Genomic DNA, 16561 nt, shown 5'->3' on the forward strand with positions numbered 1-16561 from the left:
TCCGTCAGTCGCCTAAGCAGTCCGTATCTAAGCTTACCAGTCAGCAGGTATAAGGATGCCCTATTTCCTATCAAGAACTCCTACTTAGTCTGGGAATACCTGTTTATTTACCATCCAGTAGATAAAGAATACTTCTTTTCAAGAACTTTACTACCACCTTAGTACTACGTCCGATCCTTTCTTATGTAGCTTTGGGTATTATAACCGCCGTTGACAGATCTAAAGGTTTAGGCATTCTATCTATAGGTTATCTAAGGATATATACTAACGTAATGCTAGGGGCAGGCTGTAATCACAATCAGGAGTCCCTCATTCCTCAAGGAAACGCTCTAAAGCAGCGGAGCGGCTATAAACCTCGTAGTCTGTGTACAGCTATCTAAACATATCACGAACTCAACCACCCATTATACTCAAGAGCAGACAACAAGGTAGGCACTTTCTAATCCAGATCTTCATTAGACCCCTCCAGAGATTTATACTCCTCGGGAAAGGGGTATATTAAGAGATCGTTAATCCCTAAGATTTCTATAGAAAACATGTTAAACAACTCCTCGGATCTGACTAGCAAATAGAAGAATAACGACCAGCCTTCTCCTCCTCCTACTCCCCGTTCTAATTCTCCCCTACCCCTTCCTCCTCCCACACCACCACCAAGCCCTGGCGGTGATTTCATGCAATACCTTGACGACAAAGCCGCAGACAAAATAGGGTTCCCTAAATCAGACAAATAAGATACCATCATTTCAGAACGTAAGCTATAAATCAGCGAAGGTCCACCCTAACAGATATCTGGTACGAATGCGAACGTATATGGAAAAGCGTGAAGGATTGTTAGTACATCTGAAGGTGGTATTCTTAGGTTTACCTTTAGCTATCTTGTTATTCTATACAGATTTGTGGCTAGGTTTGGACTTATACTAATAAAGATAAATGGTTCTTTAAGCTAAGTAATAGATATAAACCGGTTATAGGCTTATATCGCTTAGCTAAGTTTTATTCTTATCTGCTCTCTTCCTCTTGGTTATTTGAATAAGCGACTTTGTATAACGTAAGCAAGATGCCCTTATAACCCTAACCTAGGATAAGAGCCTTGTTTACACTTTTATCAGACGTCTGGTAGTAATAACTTATAAGGTGCATTTTTAGTCCTAAGCCAAGTTCGACAACAGCTCTAGAGCTTGCACGACAACCGATATTTAATGTTAGCAATTTCTACTCAAATATCTTCAGACCTCTAATACAAATTGATTTTTGCTATTAATATATATCTCATCAAGTCGACAGACGGTTTCCGGAGTCGCGTTACGAAAGCCGGTCTCAGGAACGAAGATCTAACCCTGAAAATGGAAGGTCTACGGGCCGTGCCATTAGAAGAACAACGAGAACTACTACGACCGGAGATCGCGGAAGTTGTCAGGGCATACAACACCGAGGAAGACAAGGTAAGCAAAGTCAAGAATGCCTCATGGGGCGCGTCATGTTAACTAGATGTAGCGAAGGTGCATTGAACAACAGGCGAAGTCCCGAGGGAAGATTCTCCGTATACGGCCACAGCTGGGACTTATCTATCTGGAAGGGGCCCTACCTGTAGATGGTCGAGTTCATGTGGTTATAGTTGTCCCACCGCCTCTCGAAGCGCCAAGTGATGGGGCAGTAGTCGCAGACAGATGGCTCCAAGCACACGGAAAGCCTTTCGAGCTCAGCGTAGGCAGGACCTCCTTAGAGCACTCGACACACCTACCGTCGTCGTTGGCCTAACTAACAACGATCGCGTAGCGAAGAAGATATCGCTCAGAGGCAAGCGGGACTGCCGGGTCGCATGCTTGACGGAACAGTCAACTAATTATTATCCTTCTCTCCCCTCTTCTTTCTCTCTCCTCCCCTTGACTAGGTTTATGGACATCGGCTGTGGTCTGGAGTACTTGTGTGTGGTTAAGTAATTAAGAACAAACGGCAGAATGCCAGGGGCGCCGAGATGGATCATCATCCCGGTTATACACTTGTGATGGACTTCATACACCACACTACGCAGTATTAGGTTGTAAGGTTTTACTTCTCCCTACTTTGGGTACAAACGGGGGCTTTCGTTGGTGGATGTCTGCGAAAGTTGGCAGCCGTGGTCGATTTCGGCGCGCCGCAAAAGGTTAATTACCTGAGCATGGATGAAACTTATGCTCGCCAACAAAGTTGGGTATCCCTTACGGAGTAGAAGAGAAAAAGAAAGGATGAGAGCAACTTCTCGTCCCAGATTCGTGGGTCCCTGTAATGAAGGAGATTGGAAAACCCCCCCCCCCCCAAAAAAAAGCCACACCTGGAATGATACCGTAAGAGAGACCAGTACGGAGTAACGTGTTTGGGTTGCGTCGCACTCAGCCGGGCACCTCGCCTCGGCAAGTGGGAGAGAAGAGGGGGGGGAGGAGGAGGCGCGGGTGGGTGGTTACCAAGAGCGAAAGCAAGAAAAAACAAATCACGTCACCTCACTCAACTCCCAGGCCACCCCTTGTTCGCATGTATTCAAGGTATTCCCACCGCCGGCTAGCTGTTTGGTTTCTCGACCCCGTTAGTAGTGTGTATAAAATATAGAGTGTTTATTATATCCATGCACCAGTGTAAACAGAAGTGCGCAACAGCCGCTCTCACTAAAGCTCGAGGGTCCTGTGCGGACAGTTACCGAACGCAGCAGGTACTGTACTGTATGTATGTAGTGTACATACATGCATAGATATGTACATACATATGGACAGTGGGGGGCAACGGAACGAATGCCGGGAACGTGAGGCCGGTTCCGCGGGGGGGCTCCTTACGTTGTCCGGACAAAAATCGTGCCGTGTACGGATTCGGTTCTCCCACCACCCGTGCGCCTCTTCCCAACACCGCGGGCCTTGGGGGATCCCCTTGCGGAGGTCGAGGAATCCGGTAGGCTGGGGAAAAACGGGTTGTGGAGTCCGAGAGACTAATTAGTGTACTGCGTACTAGTGTATGTATGTACGTCGACGAGAAGTGGGTTGTCGAGTCTCCAAATTGAAAATCATATCCTTTATTGATACGATTCCAAACAGAAGGGGGGAAGGAATTGCCGATACAACCAATACCAAATAAGGAAATGTTAGAGGGCGGCGAAATCCCGGGCTGAGCAACAAACCAGACAGCGGAGACAGAGGACGAACACCAGATAATTAATGTACAGATCCGTACTTGCTACTACGCTACGCAGTATGTATGTACATAACTTCGTAGGTATGCTGACAAACAGTACTGTGCACCAAGGACTCGCATATCAACATGACGAATCTGGTACGATCAGCGCACCATCAGGTCCCTGGATACTAGTGTAGTAATTCCTCTCGAAGTAATCCGGAGTGTCTGGCGTATGCAGTCGACTTGAGGATTCGGTCGCCATACGGAGGAATATATGTAGCCACACAGCGCGCGAGGCATCAGGGAACGTGAATTTCATTCTGACAAGGGACTTGGTCGGTTGCGCCGCCCGGTGTGTCAGCAGGTGGACGGGTGGCGTGGTAATGCTTTGTCTCGGGGGAAACCACGCCATTTCATTTCGCAGTGCCCTTTTTGGTTCTCGTTTTTTTCTTTTTCTTTCCTCACATTCTGTGATGTTGGAGTGGAAAATGGAAGGAGTGGATACTTTATACCCTGCCTCCCGCTTCTCCCCTTTCCCCCTCTAAAGTGGACCGACAAGGGAGAAAGCTCCCGAAGGACTCGATTGCAGCGGGCAATCGCTAACCCATGTCCCTTGTCAAGTAGTGTATTGCAACCCTTGCAGACTTGGGAACCTGTGGGATGGAGCTTGCACCTAGTGTATCTTCGCTACCATTATCGGGTCGCTGCAGGCTTCGGATGGAGCGGGGCAGGTATCCCCGGACCTCCGCAGAATCTGATTTGCTACCGGAAGGGCAACACGGCGAACACGGCGATGTGCCGTCCATACTAGTACGGTGCCAGTGTACAACAGTACTGCGGTAGCATAGTGTTTTATGTTAAGTACTATTAAGTAACCCGTAGTGTGAAAACAAGCTTAATAAATCTTGATCCCGCTGCAGTCGAGACCCGGCGTTCTGGTTCCCAATAATTATACCCCATTATAATACCTTTGCCGCAGCTTCGGTGTCAGCACTTAAAATCCAGAGCAAACCAAGTAATCACACCAAAAATGGGATCTGTTGAGCCGAACGCGGCTAGAGTCGCCATTGTTACCGGTGGGACGGTTGGTCGACCCCCTTGCTCTCCCTCGTTGCCCCATCTCCCCCCTCTTCCACCTCTTCCTCCTCTTTTCCTTCCTCTTTTCCACCAGGCTTGCTTCGCGGTGCATTCCCCAGGGACCACCAGAGCTGACAAAGGCGTCGATAAAAAAAACGTCCAAAGAGCGGCATTGGGCTCCTCCTTTCCCGGCATCTGCATGCAAAGGGCTGGCGTGTTGCCCTCGTCGGGCGACGGGCGGACGTGGGCGCCCCGAAGACGGCGCTTCTCGACCGCTCGGGCGAGAGGGCAGTGTTCGAGCAGTGCGACGTGTCCTCGTACTCGTCCCAGGCGGCCATGTTCAGGTCGGTATGGGCCAGATGGGGGCGGCTGGACCTGCTGATCGCCAACGCCGGCAACGTCGACCACGGGTCGTGGTACAACTTTGGCGGCCGCGGCGCCGGCGTCGACGACCTGCCGCCCGAGCCCGACAGCAGCTGCACGGACACGCACCTCAAGGGCGTCATGTACGGCACCCGGCTGGCGACGCACTTTATGCGCCACAACAAGCCCTCGCCCGGCGGCAAGATCATCGCCACCAGCAGCATGCTCGGCCTCCATCCCTGCCCGACCTTCCCCGAGTACGGGGCGGCCGAGGCGGGCGTCATCCAATGGGTCCGCGTCAGCGCGCCGCTGCTCAAGCTCAAGGAGAACATCACCATCAACGCCGTCATGATGGGGCCCGTCATCACCCCCGTCATGCCCGGGTTTGCTAAGGCCTTCCTGCCCGAGGAGTGAGTGAACCCCGCCTCCCCCTCCTCTCCTTTTCCAACAATTTTTCTTGGTTTTTATTTTATGTTTTATTTTTTTCATTTTGTGACATTTGTTCTACATTTAAATTTTCTCCTTTTGAACCAGTTGCTGACCCGCTGGGCCTCTCTCTCTCTGCGCCTGTGTCCTTGCAGGCTTGTCCTCCCCAGCACCATCCTCGAGGCGTATGACGTCTTCATCGATGACGCCGAGAACCAGCGGACGGGTGAGACGGTCGAGACGGCGCACGACCGGCTTTTCTGGCACGAGATGCCGGAGCTCAAGGCCGGGAAGCTCAATGTGCGCAACATGGCCGTCTACGAGCCGTGGTTTGCCGCCATGCACGGCGAGAAGAGCGGGCTCGAGAACGCGCTACAGGGGCCGCCCGAGGGGAATGCCGAGGATGCTGGTCGCGCCGAGGAGTTGGCAGTGGGCATGAGGTAAGAACGAGAGTGAGTGGTGTTGAGCATTGCTCCCGCGAATGGGGGTTTCGATTACCGAGTTGAGTTGGTAATTAGTGGGCACGAGGTGGGAAGTGAGTGGCAATGAGGACTGCCCCCGCGCGAATTCGGGGTGTTTCGTTTCCGAGTAGAGTACGGAACAGTTCTTGTGATGAGCCTAGTCTAGTCAAGCTCTCGAGTCGCACCAATTCGCTCGGCATCAACGCAAGCGGCTCCATGGGGCCTAGTTAGTGTAACGGTGGGAACTTACGACTTTATGACCACGACTGGTGTGGCCGTGGGGGAGGGAGAGACCTACCAGCATGGGATGGATTCAGGGGGAGCCCTTCGCAGGATACAACCCACACACCGCACATAGCCCAGTACACGTACTGTACACAGTACACTACATACGCTACTCCGTACCTAGGTATGTATGTACCTATCACTTGCTCAGTAAGCAAGGGTTCGAGCAATGGCGGAATTGACCGTCAACCCCGCAGTCCAAGACCCTCACATAAAAGCTCTTGATTAGTGTAGCTGCATGAACTTGTGTATGTATGTATTGTAATCCGTACATGCAGTAGTGTTAGGATGCGCACCTTGCCTAGTTACCTGCCTACGTAGGTATTAATCAACTTACCGACACTTATTACTTAATTATTCAGCTTTGCAGCTTGCCCGATCCGCAACCTCATTCACTTCTCCCATCTCACCCTAGCCTATACATAAAAGATTGCCCCTGTCACTGACGGCCCCCAAGTACGTGGCGTTGCGTTGCGTTGCTTCGGGTCCAAGCAGTTTCTCTATTCCCCGACTTGAAGGATAAGGTTGGCTTCCATGTCCGACGTCAAGATCATTGCGGTGACGGGCGCCACCGGCGCCCAGGGCGGCGGGGTCGTCAACATGTTGAAGAAGACGGCCGGCTGGCGGGTCCGGGCCATCACGCGCAAGCCGGAGAGCGAGGCGGCCAAGAAGCTGGCGGCCGACGGGCTCGTCGAGGTGGTCCGCGCCGACTTCGACGACGAGGAGTCGCTGGTCCGGGCCTTCGAGGGCGCCGCCGCCGTCTTCGCCGTCACCAACTGGTGGGAGGCCCTCTTCTCGGGCAAGTCGCAGTGGGAGGCCGGCGAGATCGAGGAGCGCCACGGCATGAACCTCGCCCGCGCCGCCGCCCGCACGCCCACCCTCGAGCACTACCTCTGGTCCACCCAGCCGAGCGCGAAGCGCCGCCTCCCGGGCCGGCTCGAGACCCCGCACATGGACTACAAGGCCAACGTCGACGACCGCATCAAGGCCGAGCTGCCCGACCTGGCACGCAAGACCACCTACCTCTACTTTGGTTACTATCCCCAGAACATGGCTTACTTTCCCCTGCTCAAGCCCTTTCAATTGGTCAGTCACTTCTTTCTCGTCATTCCTCTCTCTCTCTCTCTCTCTCTTTCTTCTCGAATGCTAACACAATCTCCATCCAGCCCGGAAACGGCCAGTACGTCCAGCTCTTGGCCACCGATCCGGAGGCCAAGATCCTCCTGGCCGGCGACATGTCGATCAACCCGGGCATCTGGGTGCGGCAGGCGCTCGCGACCGGCGCGCCCGCGTTCGGCCGGTACGCCAACGTGGCGCTCGAGCGCTGGTCGTTCCGGCAGATGATGGACAAGTGGTCCGAGATCACGGGCAAGCGGGGCGTCGTCGTCCAGGTCACCGAGGAGGCCTGGACCCGGCTCTGGGGCCCCGCCGGCACCGAGCTGGCGTGGCAGTTCAAGTTCGGCGAGCTCTGCGACCCCTGGGCCGTCCGCGACGACTTCATCTCCCCCGAGGAGCTCGGAATCGGCCCGGACGAGGTCGTCGGTTTCGAGGGTACCATCAAGGGGTTGGCCAGCCTCGGCTTGTTTGACTAATTAGAGATGTGATGTATTGAATTAATTGTTAGGTAATCTTACCATATCTCAGGTATATCTACTTAGATAATATCGAGATTTGAGGGAGATGCCCGATTACAGCAAGGTTTTTTTCGTTGATGATTGGCCCTTGGTTAATTCACACATGTCTGTTAATTATAGTAATTACGCCACATGCTCGAGGGCGTGTCGTTTCCGCCCTGTGACACAACGCCCCTCAATTCAAGCCTACATATGTCTCTAACCTCCCATCACCTGAGGTAAGTCTCTGACGTGTTCTCCGAGCAAAGGGAGGGAGCTAATACACGTCTAGATAATGACCAATAATTAATTAATAATTATACCCTAAGATTAATACATGCCGAACGCAGTAGGAGCTCCGGGAGCGTTAAAAGCAGTCTACAGTAGGTGGCTATACAAAGGAGACAGTGCCTTATTAAACTATCTACAAAGGAGACAAAACGACTAATATTTATAGACAAAGGAACTAGCCAATACGTTAGCAACGACGCCTCATACGCTATGGCACATATATAGCTAATACTCTTAGAAGCTCTACAGCTTCTGACACACCCCTTAGTTAAAGGCAATATGTCACAGAAATATATATACAGGACACCGCCTGAGCCGCCTTCCTCGGCAGGCCAATAAGACAACAGGCACGAACAGACTAATCAGGAAAGGATCACGCTTAGCAAAGTGATCTATACACTACGGGATTACCAACATAGCCGTGATCCTGACAGCAAAGGATCACTAAGTAAAGAGTAATCCCAGGATTATATATATATATAGATAGTCACTCATTACAGTAGACTCTAGGAGTTTACTAGTAATAGTAACTTACAATTATAGTACTTATACTAAGTATCGTTATTAACTACCATAAAAGATAACTCTAGTGTTATTATAAACCCTTTAACTTCACCAAATCCCTTAGACAACCTGCCTACTTGTCCTGCTCAATCTACCTTCGTCTGAACCCTTTTAGAAGAAGTCTAAGTTAGGTTCGTTACACGTTGCTATTACTCCCTTTGTTCTATTATAGTTTAGAATAGAGGTAACTTTGACCTCGATATCGACATAGTTACTAACGTTACGGCCGAATAGCTGCTTGCTTAGCTTGGTTAACTCTATTAGCAGATCTAGGAGTTAGACTAGAGAGATAAGGCTGCTTAAGCTCGAATTAAGGAACTCGAGAACGGCAAAAAGCACTTATAGAAGCTGGTTAACAAGGCCTATACCAAAATCAAAGCACTCGAGGGCGCTAAAGTAAGCTATATTAAAATTAAACTACCTAGTAAATATAAAGGAACTAAGGAAGATCTTGTAGGATTCCTAATAAACCTTTAATCCTACTTCTGGCTTAATGATAACAAGTTTCCGGATAATAAAGCTAAAGTTCTCTATATAGCTACGAGACTAGAGGGTAAGGTATTTAGATAGTTTAAGCCTATATAGAATGACTACCTTACTAAGGAAGATAAAGATAACTAAGACGTATTTATATAGGTAGTCTTTCGATCCTATAACTGTTTTAAAGAAGAGCTTTAAAAAGTTTTTAGTAATAAAGATAAAAAGATTTATATATAAGAAAGACTTATTAATCTCTAATAGACTAAGTTAATAGCCTCCTATATTATATAGTTTAGATAAGATATACTTAAGTCTTAGCTTAATAATAAGATATTAATATAATTATTTCATAATAGCTTAAAGGAAAAGGTTAAAGACAAGCTATATAAGTATAATTAGCCTAAGACTCTAGATAAATATATTATATAGGCTATTAAAATCGATAATTAACTCTATATATAAAAATAGTAAAAACAAGGCTAAATAAATGGAACTATAATTAAGGCTAATAATAAGAAAAAGCAAGCATATATTAGTACCTTATATAAGATATACCCTAGAGCTATAGATATAGATATAGTATAGAAGCAAGACTAGAAGAAGATAACCAAAGATAAGCCTAATATTACCTACTATAACTATAGAAAGAAAGGGCACTATAAGCAAGAATATCAAAGCCTAAAGAAAGAGTAGAAAACAGTCCCTAAAAAGGAAATTACGGTTATCGACGAAACTACTAAGGATATTATCAAGGTAACGGCTATAGGCTACGAAGATAAGGGTAATAATACGGATAGTCTTAGACACGATAGCAATAGTAAAGACGAACAAGCACTATACTCCGAACTAGTCACTATAGACCTAGAGATAGGTCTTGCTAAATGGGATATGGTAGGAGAGTATATACTACTAATTTCGATTCTCCTAGCCTTAAGGTAGTAGGGTTTTACGGTTATATAGAGGTAGGATAGATTATAGACAACTAATACCTAAGGAATCGAAAGACCTAGACCTAATGTTCTATTCCTTTAGGAACGAATTAAATAGTACTATAATAAAGTTTTCCGGCTTAATACGGAACTACGCGAACGGGATAGACGCTTAATTCGACTTACCTAGTAGAATAATAAGATAAAGGACGAGATAAGGGAACTTTGACGTATCGTAGAAACTATTAAAAGAGAATAGCCTATATATATAATAGGCCTAATAGCTATACTAAGTATTTTAACAACTAGTAACTTAGTAACGATATATGGAACCTAGAATACTAGTTTATACGCGCGAACCGTAGAAAAGATAAGCGTATATAGGGAAGCTACTAGAAGAAATACTCCTACCATAGTATTAGAGTACCTATAGTCTATATATAATAGGAAGGATTTAGGAAAGAATTCTAATACCTCCTAGGCAACGCTATATAACTATACCCTTAATACAAGGCATATACGCAAGTGCCCTAGTTCTAGTATATAGTATACAAATGCTAATATTACTTCCGCGACAAATTCGAAAACAATTACTAGCCGACCCGATAAGGAAATGAGGACGGAAGCCTCTGCCCTATAGAATAGGTCTACAATACAGGAAATAGAGCGGCTAAATTGCTCTAGAAGATCGAAGCCTATAATCTAGAAGGCATTACGATAGTTCTAAGACGAGCCTAGCCTAGGTACTACAGAATAGGACGAGATATATAAGACTTATACTAGAGCAACAATTGCCTCTATCATATAGATAAAAAGAAATCGCGAATTCGGGAGCTTTAGATAAAGCTATAGCATATATGACGAGAAGTAGAATAGACTTAATAGTAGAAAGCCGTAAGTACTTAATGGCTTACGGAAATAAATATAATCAACGAAGCCGCTATTAGCCAAATAACTAAAGAGGTTAGCACTGACCTAGGAAACGGGTTAGGGCTCTTCGAGGGGCCTAGAAACCATTAACGCCTGTATAGCGGCAGGTAGTAGTATAGTATAGGAGGAACTAGCGTAAGAGACCACTATATCAAGACCTCCTGGTAGAAACATAGGAAATTACTATAATCTTTAGACGACAGCAATAAGATAAGCGACTATGGATAATAGTATAATAAAAATAGCACGAAATGCTTATACTAGTAGATAGTAGAGTAGAGATAAACCTAATTTTGCCGATGCTTATAAATTAGCTATAGATACCCTAGAGAATAAAGCAAAAGTATAGTATAGTTAAAGGGCTATTTCTAATATAATAGATATATAAGAAGACCAAACCAATTGATATTATTATAGTAGGGAAGACTATAACAGTTATATTTAGTATTATAAATATAGGTAATAATAAAGATATGATATTAGGGTTACTATAATATAAAGATTATAACCTAGATATTAGCTAGAAGAATAGTAGCTACCTATAACCCTAAATAGAGTTATATTCGACTAGCAAGATAGGGAGTATATAAGGATTATAAGCAGACGATGCTCAGGGGAAGGCATATCCTATAGATCTACCGCAAGAGACAAGTAATAGTAGGCAGACTACTATAGACTCTAGAAGAAGCGATATAATAATACCGACATTATAATAAGAAGAACAAGCTAAACTACTAATAGCTATTCCCTCCGTTAACGAATACAGAGCACTATAATTAGAGTAATAGGTTAAGATAGGAGAAATCGCTAGTATCGCTATAGATAGAACCAAGTTCGTATACTATTAGAAAACTAAGAGACGAGACAAGACTAGGGAAGTACCAAAAGAATACAAAGGACACCTAGCATTCGAACTAAAGTATCTAGAAGGATTACTAGAACACGGCCTATAGGATCACAAGATCAAGCTTAAAGAAGGAACACGACTAAAGTTCTTTAAGATTTACTATACAAGCCAGATATAGAATGAAGAACTTAAGCGATATTTAGAGGAGAACCTTCGAAGAGGATATATCTGCCCGTTGACATTGCTAGTAGGCTACCTAATCCTATTTATACCTAAGAAAGACAGAAAGCTATAGTTATATGTCGACTATTAGTAACTTAACAAACAGACTATAAAAAATCGATACCTATTACTACTAATCTTACGGCTCCGAGATTAGTTAGCAGGAGCCTAATATTTTACGTGTCTTAACTTGCTATTAGCCTATAACTATATATAGATTAAAGAAGGTAATGAGTGGAAAACGGCCTTTAAGATACCCTATAGTTACTACAAGTACCTTATCATGCCATTTAGACTTACAAACGCGCTAGTAACGTTCTAAGCCCTAATTGATTAAGCTATCCGACCCTTTCTCGACAAATTTACGGTATATTATCTCGACGATATACTTATCTTCTCTAAGACGATAGACAAATACCGGAAGTACGTGAAAGTAGTACTAGACACGCTATACATGTATAAACTATTAGTTAATAAAGAAAAGAGCAAATTCTACGTTAGGAAAACGGTATTTTTAGGATATAAGATATCCCTAGGACAAATTCGGATGGAACCTTTAAAGGTTAAAGCTATTAAGAATTAGCTATGACTAACGTTAGTCACGGAAGTATAAAGCTTTATCGGATTTGTAAACTTCTACCGAATGTTCATTAGGAACTTTAGAGCGATTATATGACCTTTGTATGAACTTATAAAGAAGAACACTAAATTCCAATGAAAAGAATAGTATAAGCAGACATCTTAAGCCGATAAACGGATCATACAGAAGGACGAACGGAAATAATACTATTGTTATTTAAGGAACAAACAGACGGAACACTATATTATAAAACGTAGACACCTATAAGAGATGATCCACTTGACTTGTTCCTAGAATGTTATATAATCTTTCAAGAAAAAAGGATTAACGAGACATAGTATTAAGTAGCACCTAGACCAGTAGTACCTAACGGAGTAGAAGAAAGAGATAGGAAACTCTAGTACCAAGGCAAAGTATACATCTATAACAGGGATTAATAGCTATAAATGATTTAAGAACTCTATAAGTCGAAACTTAGAGGACACAAAGGAGTTATAAAGACTGTCGCATAAGTCAGGAAACACTATAACTTTCTATAGTTAACGGTATAAGTTAAGGAAGTCATATAGAACTACGACATTTGTAATCGAAGCAAAACGGTACGATATAAGCCGTATAGGCTACTTTAGCTACTGCTAATAGCTGACAAACTATAGAGTTTAGTTACGATAGATTTCATTATAAAGCTACTAAAATCTAAGGATATAGCTATAGGAGTAATCTATAATAATATTCTTACTATAGTAGATTGCCTAACTAAATGGGTATACTTCTTTCCCTATAAGGAGTCCTAGATAGTAGAATAGTTAATAGATGTAATCTATCGGCAAGTTATATTAGTATATACTTAGCCATAAGAATAAATCACCGACAGAGACACTAAGTTCGTATCGAAGTTCTAGTAAGCATTAATATAATGATTAGGCGTTAATAACAAGCTATTAACGGCATATTACCTATAGACTAATAGATAAACGGAGCGACTAAACCAGGTTATTAAGTAGTATCTCCGCTCTTACGTTAACTACTAGTAAGACGACTAGGTCATGCTATTACTAATAGTATAACTCGCTTATAATATAACGCTAATAGAAATAACTAAAGTTATACCGTTCTTTGCGAACTACAGATATAAAGCAGACCTTAGGTAAAGACTAGAGGTTATAGTGCCGAGAGCAGTAGTTAAAGTAGAACAAATATATATATTATATAAAAAGCTTAAAACGGAACTCGAGTTTGTCAAGACTAGAATAAAGAACTACTATAATAAATATAGGCTTAAGGGACCTTGCCTAGAGAGGGGAGACAAAGTCTACCTAATCATATAAAACTTATAAACCAAATAACCAAGTATAAAGCTAGACTTTAAGAAGGTTAGACCCTTCATTATTAAAGAACGAATTTCGACATCTAACTACCGACTATCGTTACCGTTATCTATATAACTATAGACAGATATTTTTTATATTTCACTTCTCGAACTAGCACTAAAGAACGCCAAGGTTACTACATATATTGAAGTAGAGGACGAAGAGGAAGAATAGGACGTCAAAGAAATTCTAGATTTATATATCATTAATAAGGAACTATAGTATCTAGTCAAATAGCTTAATTTCGGATTAGAAGATAACTCATAGAAACTAATTAAGAATTTAAACTACCCTAAGAAACTAAAATAGTTCTATCGGCAGAACCCGGATCGGCTAAAGGCAAACCTAGGATAGAACCGAAAACAGCGCCCTAGTTAATAACGTCGACGCTACCATTAAGCTACATACCTAGAACCGCCTCCAATTCCTGCTGCCCCACCTCTTCTAATTCATCTAAAGACGCAAGACCTTGGCGAACTATCTCCGACCCTCGAGATAACAACAATCGCTTCTGACGACGAATACGGTCTAAGCGAGCTGGAGACTTGTCTAGACGACACTATGCTATTATTAACGAATCGCGATCGGTATGGAGAGCCTCCTTAGCATCTTGTTCTAATCGGTCGAGGCGCTTTGACTTGTCTACAATATAGGATACTATAGAAGTTAGTATAGGAAAAATATACTAATAAGGGAATATAGACAAGACAAGACTAGAACCCTAGAACCGTCGTATAACCTCCTATAATAAACGTATTCGCCATAACAAGAAGAGCTCTCTATTATATAGCAGTAGAGGCCGCAAGAAAAATAATAGAAACAAGGTATTACTTCGAACCCTAGCTCGTTAATAGCAGCAACTAAGGTAATATGCTCCTCGGTTTTTATAGACCTTTTTATCGAACGCTTTACTATATAAGGTATATTATTAATAGTATATAGAAGGAAAAGGGGAAAAACGGGATATAACTTACTTAGGGGTATTAGCGCTATTTGAAATGGCCTAAGATAGGCTTTTAGGTCGAAAGCCTTAAAGAAAGGGCATCGTGTCACGGAAATATATATATAGGACGCTACCTAAGCTGCCTTCCTCGGCAGGCCAATAGGACAACAGGCACGAACGGACCAATTAGGAAAGGATCACGCTTAGCAAAGTGATCTATACACTATAGGATCACCAATATAGCTGTGATCCTGACGGCAAAGGATCACTAAGTAAAGAGTGATCCTAGGATTATATATATATATAGATAGTCACTTGTTACGGTAAACTCTAGGAGTTTACTGGTAATAGTAACTTATAATTATAGTACTTATACCAAGTATTGTTATTAACTACTGTGAGAGATAACTCTAGTATTATTGTGAACCCTTTGGCTTTACCAAATCCCTTAGACGACCTGCCTACTTGTCCTGCTCAATCTACCTTCGTCTGAACCCTTTTGGAAGAAGTCTGAGTTAGGTTCGTCATATAATAGTCGTTTAACTACGCTTTATGGTAATACTATTCTTAGTGTTATATCCTTTATTACTCTTACCTCGATAGCTCCTTTAGGGGCCTGCCTTCTGTATTCGGAAGTCTGAAAGAGTCAAGTATGGTAGAGCGATTCCTTTGAAGCTATAGATCAAATATAGCCATTATAACCGTAGTAGCGATAGTATTACTAGTTTTAATCGTAGTAATAATAGGATAGCGCCTCCTACGCTCGAATCAATAGATGACTTGTCAGGTACGCCTATTACAAACACGGCTACTACTAGTAGGTCGACTCCTGCTCCTGTAATGCCTTAAAAGCGTAAGCACGCTAAAGCTTCTAAACTAGCTTCCAAACCGTAAGTGTTCCTGTTGTCCCTACCGGTTTTGCCGTTTCCCGGCGCTTTACTAGTTATGTTAGGATCGTTCGAGCTGACTAAATATAGCGATATCACTGCTAGCGAGCTTTGCGAGGTGCCCTACGGAATGTATATACGGTCGGCTCTAGTAGGACGTTCTTTCGGCAAATGTTACGATCATTCCGGTGCTAGCTCCTACTATTACTATTATACCTACTATTCCTATAAGTGTAAGGAGATATATACTAATCGCTTATATATTTAATAGCTCTTATAATATTTATATTAATTATAATGGTAGTTTTGCTTCTTACGTTAGGTTAGTAAAGGATTTGCTAAAGGCTCTATTAGATAGAGCTAAGGCTTCTATAAGTCCCTAGATCCTAAACCTCTACCCCTAATATATAGGCGAATCGTTAATAGTTATATATAGGATCTTAAGAAGTTATATATAGTCCTTCGGAGTGACCTAAAACGTACTAGTATAAACGATATAGAGGAGTACGAGCTTGATAAGGCTAAACTTACGTATTTTACGAAGATCGCCTGCTTAGTATACGATATCTTCTACTAGTTAGGTAAGATCAAGGAGGCTTATAATACTTACGTTAGTACGTCCGATGACACGTTAAGTGCTTGTCACGATTTGGCTGCATAAGGCGACCCGGCAAGGCGCACAGAACCAATCAGGAACCACAAGACCTAAGGACCAATCAGGAAGTGATCGCAGTGATCGCACTTCGATCAAGACGAGCACTTGGGTAACGATCGCAGGATCGCAGCAGCGATCGCACGATCAAGACTCAAGGGGGAAAGGACAAGGAAATTGTATATAGTCACTCGTTCTGGCGAACTCTGGGAGTTCACCAGTGGTAACAATCACAATCACAGTACTCATACCAAGCATTGCTGATTACTGTGAGAGACAACTCTAAGTGTTGTTGTGAACCCTTTGGCTTCACCGAATCCCTCAGACGACCTGCCTGCTTGTCCCGCTTCACCCACCTCCGTCTGGACCCTTTCAGAAGCAGTCTGAGTTGGGTTCGTCACACGTTGTTACCACTCCCTTTGTTCTGTCATGGTTCAGAACGGAGGTGACTTCGACCTCGACATCGACATGGCTACCAACGTCACGGCCGAACAGCTGCTCGC

The 16561-nt window shown here is 43.9% G+C and overlaps 3 protein-coding genes across 3 annotated transcripts; 2 read left to right on the plus strand and 1 right to left on the minus strand.

Annotated features, from left to right (window-relative positions):
• The first annotated feature begins 4009 nt into the window (after positions 1-4009).
• Positions 4010-5728, plus strand: MYCTH_2308851 (uncharacterized protein). The gene is made up of 3 exons (XM_003665243.1): positions 4010-4222; positions 4381-4988; positions 5160-5728. The coding sequence occupies exons 1-3, from the start codon at positions 4169-4171 to the stop codon at positions 5446-5448; spliced, it is 951 nt and encodes a 316-aa protein (XP_003665291.1). The 5' UTR covers positions 4010-4168; the 3' UTR covers positions 5449-5728.
• A 304-nt stretch (positions 5729-6032) lies between these two features.
• MYCTH_2308852 (uncharacterized protein) lies at positions 6033-7468 on the plus strand. Its single transcript, XM_003665244.1, has 2 exons — positions 6033-6836; positions 6917-7468. Exons 1-2 carry the CDS (start codon positions 6285-6287, stop codon positions 7340-7342), a joined length of 978 nt encoding a protein of 325 aa, XP_003665292.1. The 5' UTR covers positions 6033-6284; the 3' UTR covers positions 7343-7468.
• Positions 7469-13804: 6336 nt separating this feature from the next.
• On the minus strand, positions 13805-14463 carry MYCTH_83591 (uncharacterized protein; the record flags this gene model as incomplete). The annotated part of the gene is made up of 2 exons (XM_003665245.1): positions 13805-14225; positions 14293-14463. Coding segments are annotated over 2 exons (218 nt in total), but the record flags the coding sequence as incomplete, so codon positions are not given.
• Positions 14464-16561: the final 2098 nt, after the last annotated feature.

This window comes from Thermothelomyces thermophilus, chromosome 5 (genome assembly GCF_000226095.1).
Source record: "Thermothelomyces thermophilus ATCC 42464 chromosome 5, complete sequence".
Taxonomy (NCBI): Eukaryota; Fungi; Ascomycota; class Sordariomycetes; order Sordariales; family Chaetomiaceae; genus Thermothelomyces; species Thermothelomyces thermophilus.

Coding starts and splice junctions, on each gene's coding strand:
- MYCTH_2308851 (XM_003665243.1), top strand. CDS start 4,169: ATGGGATCTGTTGAGCCGAACGCGGCTAGAGTCGCCATTGTTACCGGT. Junction 4,223..4,380: donor CCATTGTTACCGGTGGGACG/GTTGGTCGACCC, acceptor AAACGTCCAAAG/AGCGGCATTGGGCTCCTCCT. Junction 4,989..5,159: donor AAGGCCTTCCTGCCCGAGGA/GTGAGTGAACCC, acceptor GTGTCCTTGCAG/GCTTGTCCTCCCCAGCACCA.
- MYCTH_2308852 (XM_003665244.1), top strand. CDS start 6,285: ATGTCCGACGTCAAGATCATTGCGGTGACGGGCGCCACCGGCGCCCAG. Junction 6,837..6,916: donor TGCTCAAGCCCTTTCAATTG/GTCAGTCACTTC, acceptor ATCTCCATCCAG/CCCGGAAACGGCCAGTACGT.